At 44.7% G+C, this 19,190-nt stretch overlaps 1 protein-coding gene across 2 annotated transcripts in view; it reads left to right on the plus strand.

Annotated features, from left to right (window-relative positions):
• The window catches only part of COL26A1 (collagen type XXVI alpha 1 chain), a 167,893-nt gene continuing 148,703 nt past the window's right edge, over positions 1–19,190 (plus strand). For both annotated transcript variants that reach the window (XM_053995642.1, XM_053995643.1), the window contains exon 1: positions 1–152. In XM_053995642.1, coding sequence (XP_053851617.1) covers positions 1–152 — 152 coding nt within the window. The remainder of the gene's footprint in view (positions 153–19,190) is intronic.

The following is a 19,190-nucleotide window of genomic DNA, read 5'->3' on the forward strand; positions in this document are numbered from 1 at the left end:
ATGCAGCTCGCTCTTTTCTTGTCCTGGTGCTGCTGCCTGCATGGATGCGCGCTGGGCACTGGCTTCCTCTATCAATTCCCAGCATCAACCCTGCAGCACAACTACCCAGAGCAGAGCTCCGGCTCGCCGGGCAGCGGCTTCGCCAGTCGCCGGTGAGTAAGACCGGGTCCGCCTCCGGGCGAGGAGGCTGCGCCTCGCCGGTGGCTCCGGGGGGCAAAAGGACACGGCAAAGCCGCGGGCAGCGGTCCCTCGGAGGGTGCAGGGGCGTGCTGGGCTGCTGCCCCTCGGCGAGCCGGGCTGGGCTGCCCGCATCCTCTGTGGGGTGCGGGACGCTCCCTACCTGCCCGCAGCAGTGTCCGCCTCCTGGGGCAGGGAGCGGCTGGGGGATCGAGGAGCTGAGCTTGGGTAAATGACGCCCGCAAAGTCTCCCCCTGCCGCGCCCAGCCCGTCGGGGAGGGGAAGGGGCTTTGCCGGGCTGCGCAGTGCGCAGCCGGAGCAGGAAAGCCTCCTGAGCCGGGACACTGGGGATGCCGGCAGAGGGAACTGTTATAGCCCTCGGCTGCGAGGAGAAACTTGTTCAGCTCAACAAAGGAAAACCCTTAATAACAGATCTTTCTTCAAGAGCTGCAACTTCCAAGTAGCTGTTTAAAACCAAACCTCCCACTCTTCTCTCCCCTCTCCCCAACCCAATTTCTTATAAACTTAATATAAATCAGGTTTGATTTACTGTATCTTACTGCTTCAGTAGAGCAAACAATTTAGGCTTCTCCCCCTCCCCTCTGTTTTCTCTGGGTATTTCTCTAGAGGTGAAACAGCTGTTGAGATGAATGAGCTGCACTGTATAAAGCAAGAGAGTGGCTTAACCTGATTCCAGTTGTTCTTGAATTTCACTTTTTTCTTTTTCTTTCTTTTTTTTTTTTTTTTTTTCTGTCATTCCCTTAAGTGGGGACTTGAGATTTAATATTCAGGGCTCGTCCATCCTGTCTTTACCTCTTTTCCTCCTCCCTTGCTAATACCTACTCTGCGTGAGTTGTGCTGCTGTGGAGGAGGGCTTCTGTTAGCACGGCTTACTTGGGCTGGGGATTGGGAAAGGCACGGACTCCGTGGATTTCCGTATCGGAGGTGCAGGGGCGGGCACCAGCCCTGTGCCTTGCGCGGGGTTCGCATATGGTGCGGATTTCCCCCCGGGGGGAGGTGGCTTTGTCCGCTGCGCTGTCAGACGGGCCTGGGGCTGCAGGGGGTGTGATGTTAAACTACAGCAACTGTCAAAGGGTTTGAAACGGCAGAAAATTGTAGGAGAGTAATGGGATAAACCTATCCCAGCTGGATCTCTTCCAAGGTACCCCTTCCCAAAGCATGAGCTGCAATGAGAACCACATGTCATTTGTCTTACATATCTATTAGCCTGCAGATCTTTGTTCAGAGCTACCACGCTTACATGAGTGTGGACTCTGCTCACCAAAGACCTTCCCCAGTTCACACTCTTGCACAGCTTTCCCATGCCTCAATGGTTTGGATAGCTGATGCTTTGTCAGACTCTCCAAGTCTATAAAGTGTTGTGTAAAACCACATAAACCTGATTTAAACAATGATGTTGGGAAAAGCTGGTAGATTTTTTAGATTTATTTTTTATGTCCGGTGGAACTTTGCCCTGGGAGAATCTCCCATTCTAGTTTAATACAGAGGGGGAAGTAAAAAACTGAAGGGAGGAAAAAAATCACTAGTGGATGCTGTGAAAGAAAAATTCAAGTGCTCACTCAAATATCACACGTTGAAGCAATTTTTGTATGTTTTAATTTCCCCTTGAGTGGTGAAGTTTTGTTGTTGGCAAATGTCTAACAGCTTCACTTTCTGGGAAAATCTGTGTGGGAAAACTTTCCCCAGCCACAGTGTTGGACTTTTGAGGGAAGTCTCCTGCTGGGTGCAGCTTCAGGTTGGGATGGCTGGACTTTTCTGGATTTAATATAGTCCATGATGGGAGTGAGGCTTTTTGCTCTGAGTTTGACATTGATCTATATGGGTGCAAAGCCTTTTTTCAAGGACTGAATCAGACTGGTATAGATGGGTTTTTATGTTGTTCAGTGTCCCTTTTGCCATTGCAACGGGGGACCTTGGTAGCACCTGAATTATGTGAAGCAACAGCAGCTCCATCACAATGAAACTTTCTGGCCTCTGCCCTGGAGAGGCGGTGGAGGAGACAAGATGGTGGGAAGGTGATTGCTATTAATGGCACTATATGGCCATTCTCACTTTCTCTTCTTCAACCTTCCCAGTGTGTGCTTTGTCCAGTGACTTCTGGCACTTTTCTGAGTCAAAAATAAGCAGGGACAGAGTCTTGAAAGTTCCTGCTGCAGCTCCAGATGTTGGTACATTGCAGCACATACTGATGGGATGCTGTAGAGTTGACAGGTTTCCTTGATACAGGACACACCATGTTTCTGCAGTTGTCTTTTCCTGTCTTTGATCAACAAGTGTTTGGGAATCTGCTATCAATTTTCTAAAAATTAACTTGTCATAAGAATTGTATTTCTCCAGGGAGAGAAGCTTCTGGAGTCCTTTGTGTTGATACAGCCCTTGGCATCTAGGTTGCAGGCTGGCTCAGAGATGGGCTCCTGAGGCTCTGAGGACTGCTGACCACGTTTCCTGCCAGAAAAATAAGGCACTGAGCACTGCAAAAAAGCTAGGGGTGGTCATGAAGGGAAATTTGGAGGAAAAAATACAGTTATTCACATTCTTCAAAGTGAAGCCATGGAATACTTGTTCTGGAGGAATGATGTGTTCTTTGATTCCTTTATTTATTTATTTAATGAATATTCTAGCTTCTGGTTGGCTTCAGTTGACAGGTCCTGGTTATTAGACCGAAGACACTTGCAGTCTATCTTTGCATGTGCTTGAATTGAACTTCTGATGTGCAAGTGCTACTGAAATCCAGGCAGCAGTGTCTGTTGGCATTGTGTAGACTGCAACAGCCTCACAATTTAGCTTGAAATTCCCATTCAGTGCATGCATTTTGAACTTGCTGCTGTGTTAAGGTGATGAATGGGAAGTAGGCCTTACTGGAAGCATAAGAATGGAGGGGGCTGCCTGCCAAGGAGAAATCTTCCTCCAAGCTCTGAGAAGCTTTGCTAACTGAGTTAAGGGAAGCTTGTTCCCATGCTGGAAGTAGCTCAGTTGTCAAGGAATGCCTGCCTCTGTGTTAGTGTCTTTGGGGTTGGTGTTCTCCCAACTCCTCATTCTATTTTCCTGTACTTTATAATTAGTCATGCATTGAGTCCTTTTGAACTTAATTGTGGGAGTCAGAAACTTCTGGGAATAGATGCAGGGCTTAGACTGGAAACCTCTTTGGATGAGAAGTGGAGCTGGCTGATAGAAAATCCCAAAACATGAACCCAAAAGCAATGTTGGATGGTAATATTTTCCACTGGGATCATTACAGTACCATCACAAAAGCCCTCTGGGGTGGATGCAAGTCTAGCTGTGGCAGTCAGGTCTTCAAAACATTCTTCAGCCGAAAAACTGGAAGAAGAATGTTAATGAACATTACAACCATGATGTTACAAATAACAGGACTGTACAAATAGATATTCTTATCCACATTCTACTGGTAATTGCACATTTGGTCACAGTAATTCCCAGTGATTCCTACAGCAGTGAAGTTTCTTGAGGATGGATATGGAGAGGAAAGTAATATCTGATAGCTGTAAGTGCAATATTTGGTTGCCAGAGGCTTTGACATGGAAGGCCAGGTGGCCTTTGGCCATTTCATGTTGTGACTCAGAGCACAGCCCAGGAGAGTGAGACCTGGGTTCCAGTTGCTCCTCTACCAATGATTTACTCCTTATCAGGGGGCAAATCACTTTGCCATGGATTCCATGGAATAGTTAAACAAGTTCTTTGAGCTGCTTTGATGTGGGAATGATACTTAAACAGACATCAGCTTTCCAGTACTGCAGCTTGTCTTGCTTCCCTGAGAAACCCAAAGTGTTGGTGCTTGAAATATGTTGTCAATTATTCCTTGAGGCTACCAGTTTCCTAACAGGTCACTTGGATGTCAGGCTCTCAAGATCAAGATGTCTGTGTGGACCTCTTGTAGGTAGATGTGTTCTGTCCAAAATAACTGCCTGTGTTGTGCCTGGCCCTACAGCTACATCTGTGCTGGGCTGGAAATGACCCTCCCCAGCACAACTGCCCTGAAATGTAGCAACCTCCAGCCTCTTAGGTGAGGTTTTAGTTCTTTTAAGTAACTGTGAGTCTCTTTATGTGATAGAAGCCTGTTCTTAATATTAAAAGGTCATCTATGAATAAGTATCCCTATTTATGTAGTCTGTCAGAATGCTTTCAGAATGTGTATCTGGAGTTTTCCTGATGGATTTTTATTAATTCTCTCTTCACTAGAGACAGATGACTTGAACCTTATTTCAGCCTCAAATTCTGAACCTCTCGTGACTCTTAAGTGGGTGTGGAATATAAAACTATACATATTGGCCAAATGTGGTTCTCTCTCCTTTTAGCGACAGGATCTTGCTCTCTGAGTCATTCTCTCCATCACCTAATTGTCTGCTCATTGCCTGAGGTCCCTGGTTTGCTATGGACTGTGAGGATGTCAAGCAAACAAACTGGGATTTGTGTCACGCTGAGTCCTCTGCTCCAATTCCACTTTGAAGTGCCCGACCCAGGTAACCAAGAGGTCAGAAGGTCTTGAGCTCATCATCAGACCCTGGAACTGTCTGGTGTTTGTTCCCTGGACTCTGCAGCCATATGATCTTCATCTGACTTGTGAGGTTCAGGGCTGTACCTCTGCAATGCAATTAGCAGTGGAGCCAATGGTAGGCTAAGGGTCTGGTGACACTGGAATGGCTTTGAAATACCAGATGTGATTGTAGCTACTGCAGTAAATTGTATTCTGTAGGAAATCTACTGTCCTGCCTTTCCAGCTGCTTGTGTGAATAATTTCCCCTTAGGTAGGTTTCATTTACCAGCTCAAGGGGAAAAAACAAAGGGAGCAGAAAGGCAAAACAATGGGTGCCAGTGAACTTGTGGTCCCCTTGGATAAATTAACAAATGTTTCTTTCAATAATCCTTATTTTTCAGTTTTCTCAAAGTTGAGCTTGTTAGGGTGCTAAAGTGCTGGTGGAAATAGGTCAGGTTAGAAATGTTACAGCTTTGCTTGGGGAGTGGTTCTGTGACACTGGGATCATAGAATATTTACTCACATCTTAGTTTTGTTGGGCTGTGTCTTGATAAAGGGGGGAAAATGAAGAATGGCTTTGAGATAACGATTAAGAATTAAAAGCATAGAGTGCTTTAGGTCATCTGGGTCAGAGTAATGGACCCTTTTCTGCATCAGACCTCCAGCATGTCTGGAAATTTTACTGATTTATAAAGCATAGATGCCTTTCCTGTAGGATAATACAAAAATTAATCCAATGGCATTTCTGAAATATACACAAAGCTCTCGACTCACTTTTAATTAGGCAGATCTAGACAGTGCTTAAATTTACTTCCACTGAGGCATAATGTTTATTTTTAATCTTTGAGCATACAGACAGCCTGTGCCAACTTAGATATCACAGGGATTCTGTTGAGGATAATAACTGGAAATCGGAAAAAAGGCAAATGCTACTGATTTGGTTACTGTCCTGTATTTTTCATCTTTTTATATAGCTGAATAATACTAAGTCTCTTGCTTAGTGTAAAATATGCACAGTGTACCACTCATCTGAATTAGAGTGCTTAATACTGCAGAAACCAACAAGAGTAGGAAGTGTGATATTGTTCCTTGTTGGTTTTGTTCCTTGCCTCCTTTGTTTTTTTGGAGAAATGGTTGGTTGTTGGTGTGTAATTTATTACATGATTTAGGTGCTTTGGCTGCTTTTGACAAGTAATGTTTTCCTCCTCTTGGAATTGAACTAGAGTGAAGTGAAGAGTATGCTTGGGTGAAAGTATTGCCTGTAATGTTTAGGCCTCGCTGTTTGAAAATCGCTGAATCTTTTGGGGAGGACCAACAAATAGGAAGCTATTTCAGATTTCAGACTCCTTTTCCGCTTCTAAAGCTGGACAATCATATTTCTGGCAAAGAAAGAAGCCTCTTCTACCTGTCTAGAAATGGCTTTCACCCAGAGACCCACACAGTGGATGCCTCTGAGACAAAAGCTGAAGACAGCTTCACAATGTTTCATGTTTGGAACAGAGATACAGATCTCTTCATTCTCTTCTTCCATATCAATGTAGTTTATTTGGGAAAGAGAATCTGCCACTCAAAATCATAATAGCTGATTTTGAAACTGAGAAGAGACAGTATCTGTGAGATTCTCTTATTTAGGACTCTTCCCTTTACCTCTGGTTTTTTGTGTCTCCTGTCCATCCTCCCAGAGCTGAGTAAGGCTGCTCTTATCCAGCCACCTGCCTTTGTGCTGAGCAAACAGACCATCTGTCAAAACATTCAAGCTAAAGTGAGGTACCACTGCATAGAAGGGACCAATTCATGTCCAATATTGACATCAGGTTATGTAGTCAGATGTCTTTTTAATAAATTCCACTTTTTCTGCCCCTAGGAACTGGGTGGAAGTGATATTCTTTGCAGCATTTGTGCTGCATACAGCCATGTGTTTGCTCAGAGCATCTCAGAAATGCCAGTGCAGTGAAATCATGAGGCAGGGGAGTATTCCATGGATAAGGTTGTGTAACCAAGTCAGACTGAGTCTGTAGAGTTAAGAGCAGGTCCAGTTCTGTTTCTTCTGGATGTCCCCCTGCCTCTTCTGTGTGTGTATGTGCACTATGAAGAGGAGGTGTGTTTGTTGGACAAGACTCTTTATTCCTGATTTCCACTTTTTAATGGAATAAAAACACCAAGTGTGTGGAAAGAGTGTGCCTTATGTAGTATAGGACAAGGTGTTTCATGAAAGATGCTTGTTTCATGCAGGGACAGTTTTGGGGGTGGACTGAGAGGAAGGAGGCACAGCAAATTCGGTTGCAGGACCCGAGTACTAAGGTTCTTGGTCTTCTGTGAGAAGAATGGGAACAGGATGCCCCTTACCCTGTGCATGTTGGATGTTAGAGCTGTTTAGGACTAACAAAAGGCAGCTGCATAGGTGCTAAATGAGCTAAATACTCCTTTTGCCCTGTTGGGATGACCTCGTGAGATGGAGCTGCTTAGTTGAGGCACTACACAAAAACTTCCCTTCTTGTTTTGTGCCTGGGGTCAATCAAATCTGCTTTTCCCCTACAGAACATTGCTTAGTTGTTCAGGAGCGTGGTGCTGGGAGCTCTCAGCTTGGTTGGAGCTGCTGCTCCTGGGGAAGGGCAGGGGCAGAGGGGCTGCTGCATGGATGACATAATGTCTCCACGCTGGGCTCCCGTTGGCCCGCGGTGGCGGTGCTTGCTGGGGTGTGGTAGCCCTGAACGGAAGGGCAGACGTTTCTTTTTTGCTGTGTGCTGCTTAGCCCTTATTAAACTCAGATGTTTCTAACCCCTTCCTCCGGGCTCTCATTATTGCTGTAAACACAGCAGAGCACAGGGAGCTTTTGCAAATCCTCGTTTGAGGCAGCAATGGGTGACAGCTCTCCCCACATGAATTTAACACTTCAACCCGAGGGAGATTCTGCCTGTGTTTTCCCTAAAGAAAAAGACTTTTTCATCTGATGCCACTTCTCCTGTGCCTGCCTCGGGTTGCTTGGCTTCCTGGCTTTCTTCTTGCCTGATTCTGTCTTGTGCTTCCCCAGAACCTGTCTGGTTTCTGCAACCCTGCCCAATGTTGGTTCTCTGGCTGCTTGTTTCATCACTGTATCTTGTTAAATGTTGAGTTGTTTGCATTTTTAGTGGCAGTGAAAGCAATACCAGCTAAAATAAGGTTTCTGTTGCTGTGCTAGGATGAGTCAAAAAGGCTCTCCTAGAAGAAACACCTAGGTCTGCCTGTCAACAGGTCTGGATCTCAGCTGTACCTATTCCAGATTTACTGTGTGCCTCTGACAGAAAATTATGTTTCAGCTCTCTGTGGAGGGAGAAAGAGAGGAGAGACTGCCATGGTAACAGGATCTTAGATGCTTCCTACCTATGAACCACAGCTTCACCCAGCAGGAGCTACTGCACCCCTGTGGGGGACCTTAGGAATCCTTGGTATCTCTGAATATAACCCACTGACTTTGAGGTAAATCCAGGCTATTTATAACCTCCTTGTATGCAGTTCTCCAAGGACTATATCCATTGCAAATCTACTTACGAGTCTCAAATATCTGTCCATTTAATATAATTCTACTTTGAGCTGAGAAATTCTTGGCCCATTTGAGGTATCAGAGCTGCTTTGTGCATAGCATTGGCTTAGTAAAAGCTGTGTTCCTGCAAGATCTCTGATGGTCTCTGTCAGATCATCTGTGTGACTTTTTGTGACATTTGTGTCTTGCTATAGTCTTGTGTTGTCCCTTGTTGTAAATTGAGCTAAAGAGCTCTTGACAGAGAGCTAGACAGAACCAGGCTATGGCAGATGTTAGGAAGGTCATTGCCATTCTGATGCTGTGTTTAGTCACTGGCTACTAAGTTTCCTTTTGGAAATTTAGGCTATCCTAAAACACTTGAAGATGAGCTACCTTGTTGCAAGATTCTCAGAATCTGGTCCCTCGAGTCTATGGCTTGATTTAAATTGCACTTCAAAAGTTTTCTGGCATGTGGGGAGGTAGAGAGAGTTTTTCTCAATCGTGATTCTACATCTCCAAGAAAACACTGATTTAATTAGTGGTCACTGCAGATTTGAGGTGAACTTTTAATGCGGCTTTTAATAAACTTAGAGCTAAAATGGCAGTGCCCCTGAGAACTGAGCTGTCAGCTTGTGTCTGTCACTGGCACCAGCAGTACAGGACAGAGAAAATCTGATATGCTTAAGCTTCAGTATTTCAACATGGCAAACCCTGCTAACCTAAACACTGAGGGGGGAGCTGCATTCTTTGCTATGCCTAATCTCTGTATTTTGTTAAACATGCATTCCTGCCAGAACTTTATTGGACAGAACAATAGTGACCAGCTGGGCAAGTGACCCTGGCTTTTCTGGTCGGCAGAGGAATTCAGCATCTGAGAAGTTCAGATTCTCATGTGCAGCTTAAAGTGATCAGGATTTAGTTGCTTTTAATTATTAGCTGGCTGATTCATAAGGCTTTGTTTTCCACCCTCTTTCCCAAGACAAAGTCTGTTTCCTTAAATGCTCAATATATATTCTATAGAGCAGCACAGTCTGGGAACTGAGACTTGCAAGTTCTCTCTCTCTTTTCTTTCCCCTAAATAAAATGGGAATAGTAATACTTCCCTTCATGTAAAGGAAGGCTCTGGGGAGTATTTCACGAGGGTGTGGTTATATCTTAGAGGGAAAGCTACAAAATCCAAAGTACTGTATATGAATTTATGCCGAAGTTTATAATAAATCTATGAATGATAATACTTGGCTCTTATATAAACTTCCACTCTTACAGAATAGAGGTCATTGTGCTCCCTGTTTACTGCACCTCTCTGAGTCTGAATGACTGAAATTGGTCTTTGGGAGTAAATCTTTGCCTGAGCTCTGCAGAGAAGGATTAGTTTGAAGGGAATGCTGAGGGGTGGGAGAGGGAGGTGCTGAGCAGGGCAGGCTGGACTGACCAGTAGCAGAGGGCTGGGTGATGGCACAGGCTGAGGGGCTTTCCTGTCCCCAGGGTGGATTTTGGGAGCCTGCCTGTGGGACATACCTTTAGAAGCAGCACTGCTTTGTGCTCAGGGCACAAATGCCTGTGGCCACGGGTGTGACCCAAGAGCACCAGCCAGGAGCAAAGGCAGCTCTGGGCTGTGATGCTGCAAACTTCCCCTGTTCCCATCTGAAGTACAGCAGAGAGCAAAAAGGCAAATTGGCTTTGTAGGATGTTACAGTGCTTGGCTTAATGCTGCTGTAAATCAGAATAACCTGCAGCAAAAGCTACAGCCTCCCTGCAGTGTATTTCAGGATACAGCACCGAGCCAAAGGGTTTAAACTATCACACAGTAAAATGCTGTCTCTGGGGCAGCTGTTACTGGAAGTCACTAATGTATATCACAAATGATACAAAAATTTTGGATTACAGAGTGGTAGGAATTCTTAGGCTGTCGGCCTGTGGATAAGCTTTGAATGAGAGTGCATTGCAAGCAGAAATAATAGGATCTCATATTGCCAAGCACTAGACAAATACTTGAGGCCCGATACTGTAATTAAAAGTCTGCTAAAACCTTTGCAAGACCTCTGCAACCAAACCCATTGGAAATTTATTTCAAGAACCGCAGCAACATACTAATTTTCTTGGGTAATGTCCTTTGAAACAATCAGGCTCTCTAATTATGTCTGTCAGGCCTTGCCAAGTGGTTCTTGGCGTCTGAACTAGAAGGTTTTCAAAGTAGCTTCTGCAAATGACTGTGGAATTTTGCTGAAGGTAAACTTTCAGCTCCCAGGTACCATTTGGAGAAGTTGTTGCATAACTTTTAGGAAGGTTAGGGTGAAGCTGTGTATCTGTACAGTGGCTGGGAAGAAAGAGGAAAAAAGTGGGAATGTGGAAATTATAGGAATCATCACAGTTCGTCTCTTGAATAGAATGCAGTTAGAAACTGGGTTGATTTGTGTTGGGCATTTCAGCTGGTGTCCTGGCTGAGCCTGGAGTCATCTTGTGCTGCCTGTGTCTGGGTGATGGATTGGATCTCAGCATCCCTGTGGAAGCAAGGTTGGCTTTGCAGGGCACACTTCATATGTGGGGGTGGTTTGGGTTTTTTTTTGTTGTTGTTTGGTTGGATTTTTTTTAACCAACCAGCCAAAAAACACCACCACAAAGACCAACACCAAAGCCCACACAAGCATTTGACTGGAATCACACACTTCACATGGGCTTGTGGCTCAAGTGTTGCCAGTAACAGCTGGATAGGTGAGCAGGCTGTTCCCATGGACATACCTCCAGCAAGGGGAACCAGTTCAGGAGTAGTTCTGTCACTCTGTGCTCTGAGGTTCTACCAACCTTTTTGATTTGTGAATGAGAGTGGTTTCTAGTGAAACTCAAAGCACTTTTTTTCTGCTGTGATGTGAGTCTGTCCCAGACATTTAATGTGATGTTCAGCACTGCAGTGTTCATATATCCTTCTATACCTCCTTAAAAATGGCTCAAGCAAATGCTGTGGCAATGGCAGCTGCTGGCTTTGCTTCCAGGGTGGCTCAATCTGGCACTATACTTTGCTGAGACTATGCATGGAAAAATTTCTCCAAACTGTAGTGAAAGGTGTACAGGAAAACTCTCATGTATGTTTGTGCGAGGGAGGAAAAACCACAAACAAGTTTGAGCTGCTGTGTGTGAAGGATGTTTGTGTACATACTTGTGCAATAATAAACACAGATTGTTGCTGTGTGTCACTCACAGGTTTGCTGGTTTGCCCTCAGCCAGTAAAACAACATTAAGATGTTCCCAAATGATGTAAAAGGTACCAGAAATGTAGAATAAATGTCACGCATTGATAAAATTCAGATCATAACTTCTTGTTTTAATCAAACTTTTATCATGCATGCTATTTATGTCACTCTTCATTCTCTGATGGAAGAAATGTATGTAAATAGGAGAAGAGGAAAAAAAGTTAATCTCTCTTTAATGGTTTTGCCTTGAATTTGCCCCAAGCTTTTGTCAGTACTGTGTGTTTAATGTATTTAGTGTCAGCCACTCCTCTGCACACACAGACCGAGGCCCCCTCACCAGTAACTCCAGGCATTCCCATTCCCAGCAGAAGGATGAGGGATGCCTGTGAAACATTTGCTTTAGGAGTTTGGTTCACTTGTGGGCATCAATTTGCATTTTCACCAATTTGTGGTTAAAATGTTTTATGTTGTGGAGTTTTGCACTTTGCCATGGTGGAGCAATTAGGTTGCCCTGTCCTTTTGCATTGGCAGGCAACTTTTATCTTAAACCATCACCAAAGAAACCCTGCAAACCCCCATCTAGTGGAGTTTGCTGTACAATTCTGCACAGAAGTGGGCAGGAATTTTTCTGACCAAATGCCTGTATCTCTCCTTCAGACCTCCTGCTGTCCCCTCTCTTGCTCAGTGCTGCTTTCTCCCCATCCGGTTTCCCACGTGTCTCCTTGGGAATGTTTCAAGGCAGTGTTATCATTCCTAAGGAATCTACTGTGCATGCACAGGCTATGGAGGGGTTTTTTGTCAGCTGTTATTACTTGGCCAAATCAAACCCATTTTCCACCTGGATACTGAAATGTAGATCTCCTCCCTTCCAAACAGAGGCTTCCAAAGCACTGAGGCTCTAAAGCAGTTTCGTAGATTGCTCAAGAATTTTTAATAATAGAGAAAGGTGTTAGTGTTTCCGTTCACAACAGAAAGGCTTTCTTTTTTTTAAGCTCTTTTTATTTCTAATGAACAAACTGGGTTGCAGCAAGGTTTAAAAGGAGAATAATTGTTCTTGGCTAGAAATGAGGTATGGTGACTGCTTCCAGATCCAGTGAAAGCTTAGGAAGCTGTGTTAAAAGCAGAACAAACCTTTTACACTGAAAATAGTTAGGTAAAGCACTTAGTTTCTTGCTGTCTCTTTACATTCTGTCTGTAGACAGATATCAAAATGCAGTGGGTTCTGTATGATTAAAACACACCATCTGAAGAATGAGTTTAGAACTTGGTGAGGCAGCACTGGGTGCTCACTAGCAGGGGATGGGACTTCTGTGTGCAAAGAGCTGAGCTACAGCAAACATGTGGGGTTATTTTTTATGGCATTGGACGGGTGCAGTCAGGAGAGGGTAAGAGTGGGAGTCTGGAGGGAAGTGAAAAGGAGGCTGGTGGTACAGCAGATTGTTGTGCCTGGAACTGCCTCATCCAAGCCATGCTATAGTTGCAGGGAGGTTTCAATGAAGCCTCTCCTTAGTGCAGAGGAGGCTCTTTGGAAGAGCTGTTCATTGGCAACCAGGAGGTGTTTTAGAGCAATTCACTTCAGTTACATGGGCACTGGGAAGGACTGGCTTGAGAGGGAGGCAAGGAAGAGAAAGATGTGATAAACTAACACCTGTGGATGTGAACATGTGTTTGTAAAGGCTATTGCTAGTTTGCTATGCTAATGGTGGTTTAAAGAGTTTAAGCCTGTGCAAGTTGGAATTTATTAAGCTTAAAGCTATTGATACATCCTCCTGCCTTAGCTCAGCTTCTGATCTTGCTCTCAATATGCCCTTGGATCAAAACTAGCTGTTGGAAAGGGCAAACTCAGCTCTCTGATGACAGGACAGACCTCAGTTCTGATGTTCCTACTTCCCTACACATGAAACTCCCATGGGTGTGACTGGAACAATAGGATTATTTTCCAAATTATTTTTTATTGTAGTAACGCCCAGGACAGCCTTGTGCCAGACATGGCAGACATGGAATAAAAAGTTTTCAATTTAAATAGCAAATTAACACACAGGCTTTGGGGCTTGTTTTTCAGGCTGATTAACACTTTGAATACCCAGGCAGAAAGGTTTTCCAAGGCTTTGTTTTCACTGAACTGGGTCTTATGTGGCTCATGTTGGGAATATTTGAGCTGGGCTGGGGGTAACAGCCTGATTTATCTATTACACACAGCACAGACTGGTGTTCAGATGACCTGGCACATTGGTAGAGCAGCTACTGGAGAAAAAGTGCTTTGCTCTTGAGGTGCTGATGTGTTTGTGGAGTACAGCTGTCCCCAAAAGAATCTTCCTGGAGCACCAGCAGGAGTCTTGTCCCAGGCCTGGTGAAAATGCTGGCTCACAGGTACCTGAGCTTCAGCTGCCTCACTGAACACAAGTGGCTAATCTGAGATGTCTAAAAGGAAGAAGAGGAATTGTTGCTCTCGAAGCAAAATAAGGAGATGGATTTGTCTAGACTTGCCTATTGTTTCTAATCACCTCCTCCAGCACAGGAAACATTAGAAAACTGTAGGGTTTTCTTGCACTTGAGGAAAGGCTGTTTCCTTGGTGGTTTCAGTGGGGTTGTTGTCACGTCTGGCTCTTTGGCAGCCACCTGAACCAGGAGTGCTGTGCAGTACAGCTGAGCCTGCACACCTGCTGCAGCTTCACTCTGGAAGAGGTGCCTTTGGCTCTTGAAATCCTGTTCCCAACAGGGATGGGCAACCACATGGTAGGTCACTACTTAGAAATGTCTGCTGTATGGTCCCTTGTACGCCAGAGCCCACAAATTCCTTTACAAGCTGCTGACCAAATTGAAGACCTAGACTGAAAAAATTGTAATGTGCCACAGGAAAAGAGAAATGAGCAGATGGAAGAGGTGCTGCTAGAAGAGTTGTGGGTTCAGTTTACCTCACACAGCTGTTTGTGCAGGTATTTCCAGTTGTATCCTAAGACCTGTGAATCTGAAGCTAAAACTTTAGTCTGATTTTTGATACCTTTTGGGGCTGACTGCTCTGAAACTGACTGAGTTGAAAACATAAGGAAAACACATCTGTATTACCTTAAAGAGAAAGCAATGTGCTGTCTGTGGGATCTCTTTCAATACATATTTTTTTCTTTCTAGCTATCAAAAGGATGGACCTGTCTCCAGTGGCAGCAGGTGTGAACAGTCCCAACTGTTCAGCTCCAGGAAAAACCCAAAACATGCATGTTACATGAGCAGATTAACATCATGCAATAGTAGGAAGCTTGATCGTCCCATCTTAATTTTTTTTTTTATACACTCGACACTGTCCTTTTGACATTGCCTTTTGTTCTTGGTGTAGTTTGTGGTTTTTGGTGCCAGTATAATGTTAATGAAAAACACTGCTTCATTTAGGCCAAGTGCCTGTGTTCCTGTCATGCATGTGGCATTCATTGCTGCTGGTAAGTGCTGGGAGTTTGGCACCAGAGGGCTGAATGGGAGGCACAAAGATGCTCTGTTGTCTGTACAGAGCTCTATAAGCAAAAAACCAAAACAAATTTGGGAGCAGGCCCTGTCCATTCCCTGCAGATTGGCTGGTGATGCAGATACAGGCTCTGTAGGGCAAAGGGTGGGATTTAAGGAGATGCTGAAACCAGCAGGAGCCTGATTTGTCCCTTTTGGAGGACTGAATTATGCAAAGTGTTTTGTTATGAGGGGAATTAAAGACAGCCATGAGCACTGCCTTTGTGGATGGTGGAGGAGCAGCTGTAGCCACAACAGGAGCAGTAGTAAAGCACAGGATGCTCTGAGAGGGTCAGTGACTCCTTACACAGCTTTTCTTAATGTTTTATTTTCTGCGAAGGTTTTGAGGACAAGCAGGTGTGTGTCAGTGCCCCATTCTTCTACTTAAAATTTGGACTCTACTTCTTGCTAAATCAAATTTAGAGTTTAAATCTGAATGATTTTTTCTAAACTTAGATGTACTGACTTTTATCAAAGTTAGTCTGGTGCTATTAATGAGGATGAGGGTCACTGTCCTCAGCTTAACCAGTTCTAGATCAGACCCTCAGAGGACACAGACAAGTACCAAATGTAGACTTTGACCACAGGGATCTGTTTCAGACAAATAGTCAATGTGCCAAATCCCAGCTCTCTACTTTCAATCAAGGTCTTAAGGATTTTTTTTTCCTGTAATCCCACCCCTCTTTTCAAGGTCAGGCTTTTTAGGAATGAACAAACCAGTTCTATGGATGTATTCACAGTATGGAGGTGTTAGACCTATCTACAACCACATTATCCAGCTGTGCAAAAATGTTTAGACACTGGTTCTTCTTTTGAAAGGCTCTGAATCAAGCAGCTTTTAATGTTGCAAAAATGACATACTTGGTTGTAATTGTGCATGATTTCCACGCTGCATGGATATCAAATGCCAAATTCCATCAAGTCAGTCTAATTTAACAAAGACAGATTCCTTGGATATTTTTGTACATTTCCTCTTTTCTCCCTCTGAACACTGGAAACTACTGTCTTCTCATTGATTGTGATAAGCTCATGGGAGGGAGCAGCAAAACATTGCAGTGTGTAAAAGAATGTCTGTAAAAGCAAGGAACTTCAAAGGGGTGAAGTCCCCTTTTCTTTCTGAGCGCTCAGTCATGGACTAACTTCTTTCATTTCACTGCTGAAGGTAATTATGGTTCAGGTCAACCATATTTATGGTTTGATTCAGTTGGAACGTGTCACTGGCAAACTGAGAGGAGATGGGTACTAGGTATGAATCAGACTTTATGCTGGAGGAATATTGTGCCCTCTGCCCTCACACACACACAAACAGGTAGTTAGGCTCAGAGGGACATGTTTTGAATGCGATCACTTTGTTTCTGATGCCTGCCTGATCAACACTTAAATCTTCATCTCCCTCTGTTCTATCCTTCATTAATATCAGTGCTGATGCTCTGCAAGTGGATCAAGGGTGTGTAACAGGTGAGTATCTTATCTCCAGAGCCACTCCTGCAGTAGCTGCAGCAGCTGGCAGGTGCCCAGTGAAGGAGTTTGAAAGTTAGAAGAGAAGAGGAATGTTCTCATGGCTAAAGGAGCTGAATGTGGCTCTAGGGAGCTGGATCCCCTCCCTGTCTCTGAAGAAGAGTTGCTTCTAGGTGTTTAATAATTCCAATAGGGAGAGGTTTTCCCTTAGCCCCTGTAACTTCAGTGGCTGCAGGAGGATAAGGTAAAATCTTGTGCACTTTCCTATGGATTGAAGAAAGCTCAGCCCTCAAGGTAGTGCTTTTTGGAGGGTCATCCCTGCATAAAACAAAGCAAGGAAAGCACAGTTAAATGTGCTTGGCTGCAGAACTTGCTGAAGACTGAAGCTGTTGTGCAGACTGAACTGTGTTTTCCTCCTCAGGTAAAGATTCCTCTAGGACTAAACTCCCTCCAGCAGGCTCTGATAATACACTTTGTGTGGGAAAACCCAAGTCTGTGAATATTTGAAGTGCACTAAGCACAGAACATATTTCCCCCCTGGGGAAGGGTTATGCTGTTGGGAGGTTCCTAGATAAATTGTCCCATCTTACTCTGCTAGCCAGAACTTATTTTTATGGTCACTTTGTTCAGACTCTTATTGTGGGGGTGGAGTGGTGGTGTGTGCAGAGAGATTGGAGTTCCTTCCAATCTTTGACCAACAGAGTGGAGTGGGAGACCTGGAACTTGTCTTATTCTTGTTCGTGCCTCTGGCTCTCTGCAGCTTCAAATGGCTGCTGCTGTCTGGCTTCAGAAACACCAGCACCCTTCCAGTTTTATTCCTTTCCCAAAATGAATGGGCTGTTACAGAGATTTTTCTCCCTTTTTTGCAGGAGTCAGGGTAACCTCTATTAGTGACTATGAAGTGCTCAGTGGGAGTAAGGCATGCGTAAAACATCAATATTGACAACAAGATTACTGTGGCTTGTTGTGGCTTCTGATTGCAGGCCTCTTAAAACTTTGTAATGGAGGAGCAGAATCTGCTTTGAACTGAACCTTGCCATGATAAGCTTGTGTACAGCCAGCCCCTTGCCCCTGCCAGGTGTCCTTAGCAAAGGTCCATCTCTACAGGCAAACCTGAATCAATCCATCAATGCTGAACATTCCAATATTGTGGAGACTGCTGGTTACAATTGAATTCTGTAGCTGGACAACGAGCTGGATGACAGCCTTGATCCTAAAACCTAGTTACCTGGGGAGAGCATGAATACTGCCAAGAACAGGAGAAACTTAAGCCCAACTTGGCTTTTATTTGAGCTTTCCAGTAACATGTGATGGGATAGTTTCCTCTTTAGCCAGGTCACAGCAGTAAAGAGTAACCTGGTCACAGCCAACTGAATTAGCTGGTAAACTTGATCCTGATGAGAGTCAAAGCACATTCAGGGAGGTGTGTATTTGTGAATAAGAAAGAAATAATGTAGTTTCATAGAAGTGGATGGTTCAGGAAGAGATGCCCTAGAGAGCCTGGCAGCCTTTGAATCTGGATTTCTTGGCATGTAGAGGGCATCTTCTGCTCCTGGCCTCAAGGGAATATATAAATAACTAACCCCTCCTAATGCTGGGCTCCAGCACACAGTGTATGGATTGCTGTTCTGGCAGAGCAAATGGGATGCTGTACTATTGACACAGAGAAAAGGGCACAGTTTGCTTTCATTGAGTCAGAACAGCAACTTTTTCCCAGTGAAAGTCAGTGACCTTCTGATTTTATTGAAATTCCTCAGTAGGATTGCAGGGAAATTGATAGCTCCAGTGAAAAATGTTATGAGGAAACTTGGGGAAATCTACCTAGCTATCAAAACACTCCTACTGTTTTCTGTGCCCTAAATGTTGATCTCTGCTAAGTATAACACACAGTGTGTTATCCTTATGGAAACAAAAAGATAATTCAGTGCAGTTGTTTACACAGGACAAAGCTTTAGGGCAAATCACAAGCATCAGAAATGCCAACCTTCCTGAGAGACTTCTGTGATATTTATTGAGAGTGGGGAGGGTCAGTTTGTGCCCAAACACATGGAACAGGTGCTGATGAAACTATCCTGCATATTAAGTGTTCTCCCACTCCCAGAAAGAATTCTCTTCCTTCTGGCTTGTCCAGTTAACTCTCTACCAAACCCACACCAAATCTCCATTTTACTCAGCTCTACAAATGGCTTTGTGCAGAGCCCAGCTGGGAGGATTGCTTCTGCTGGAAGCAGTTCTGAGCTGGTGGGAGCGTGGTGTGCTCGGCGACTATGGATTTTGGGAGCTGGAGCCGTGTCCTTCAGTCCAGTGACAGCATCAGCCCACCAGGAGGTGGTGCCACCAGGAGGTGGTGCCTGCTGTAGGTCTGTCCCTAGCAGGGCAGGCAGCCCTGGGTTTGTGTGGTGCTGAACTGTCACCCCTCTGAAAGAGGTGATTAGGCAGGAATGCAGCCACTCTCATTCCTGAGCTGCACAATCCCGATTCACCGGCCCTTGCTGGGTCCTGATCAGTTCAGCCCAGTGGTTCTGACACTGCTCACTTTGTGACCCTTTCTCCAGTGAAATGGAGCCAGCTAACTGCCAGGTGGCTTTTCTCTTGTGAACCACCTGGAATGTCCTCCAGGGACTCCCAGGACACAGAGAAGCTTGGAAAAAGCGAGCAATTTGGACTAGGAAAGAAGCAAACACTGCTTTTGGGGATGGCTCTGTGTGTTGTGGTGTGACTGTTCCTAAGCATTCATGGGGGATGGATGGATGGATGGATGGATGGATGGATGGATGGATGGATGGATGAAGAGGTCCATTATGCACCCTATGGGCTTAGGGGACACTGTACAAATCCCAGTGGTGAGAAGGGAGGGAAGATG

The sequence above is a fragment of the Vidua macroura genome, chromosome 20, assembly GCF_024509145.1.
Source record: "Vidua macroura isolate BioBank_ID:100142 chromosome 20, ASM2450914v1, whole genome shotgun sequence".
In the NCBI taxonomy this organism is placed as follows: Eukaryota; Metazoa; Chordata; class Aves; order Passeriformes; family Viduidae; genus Vidua; species Vidua macroura.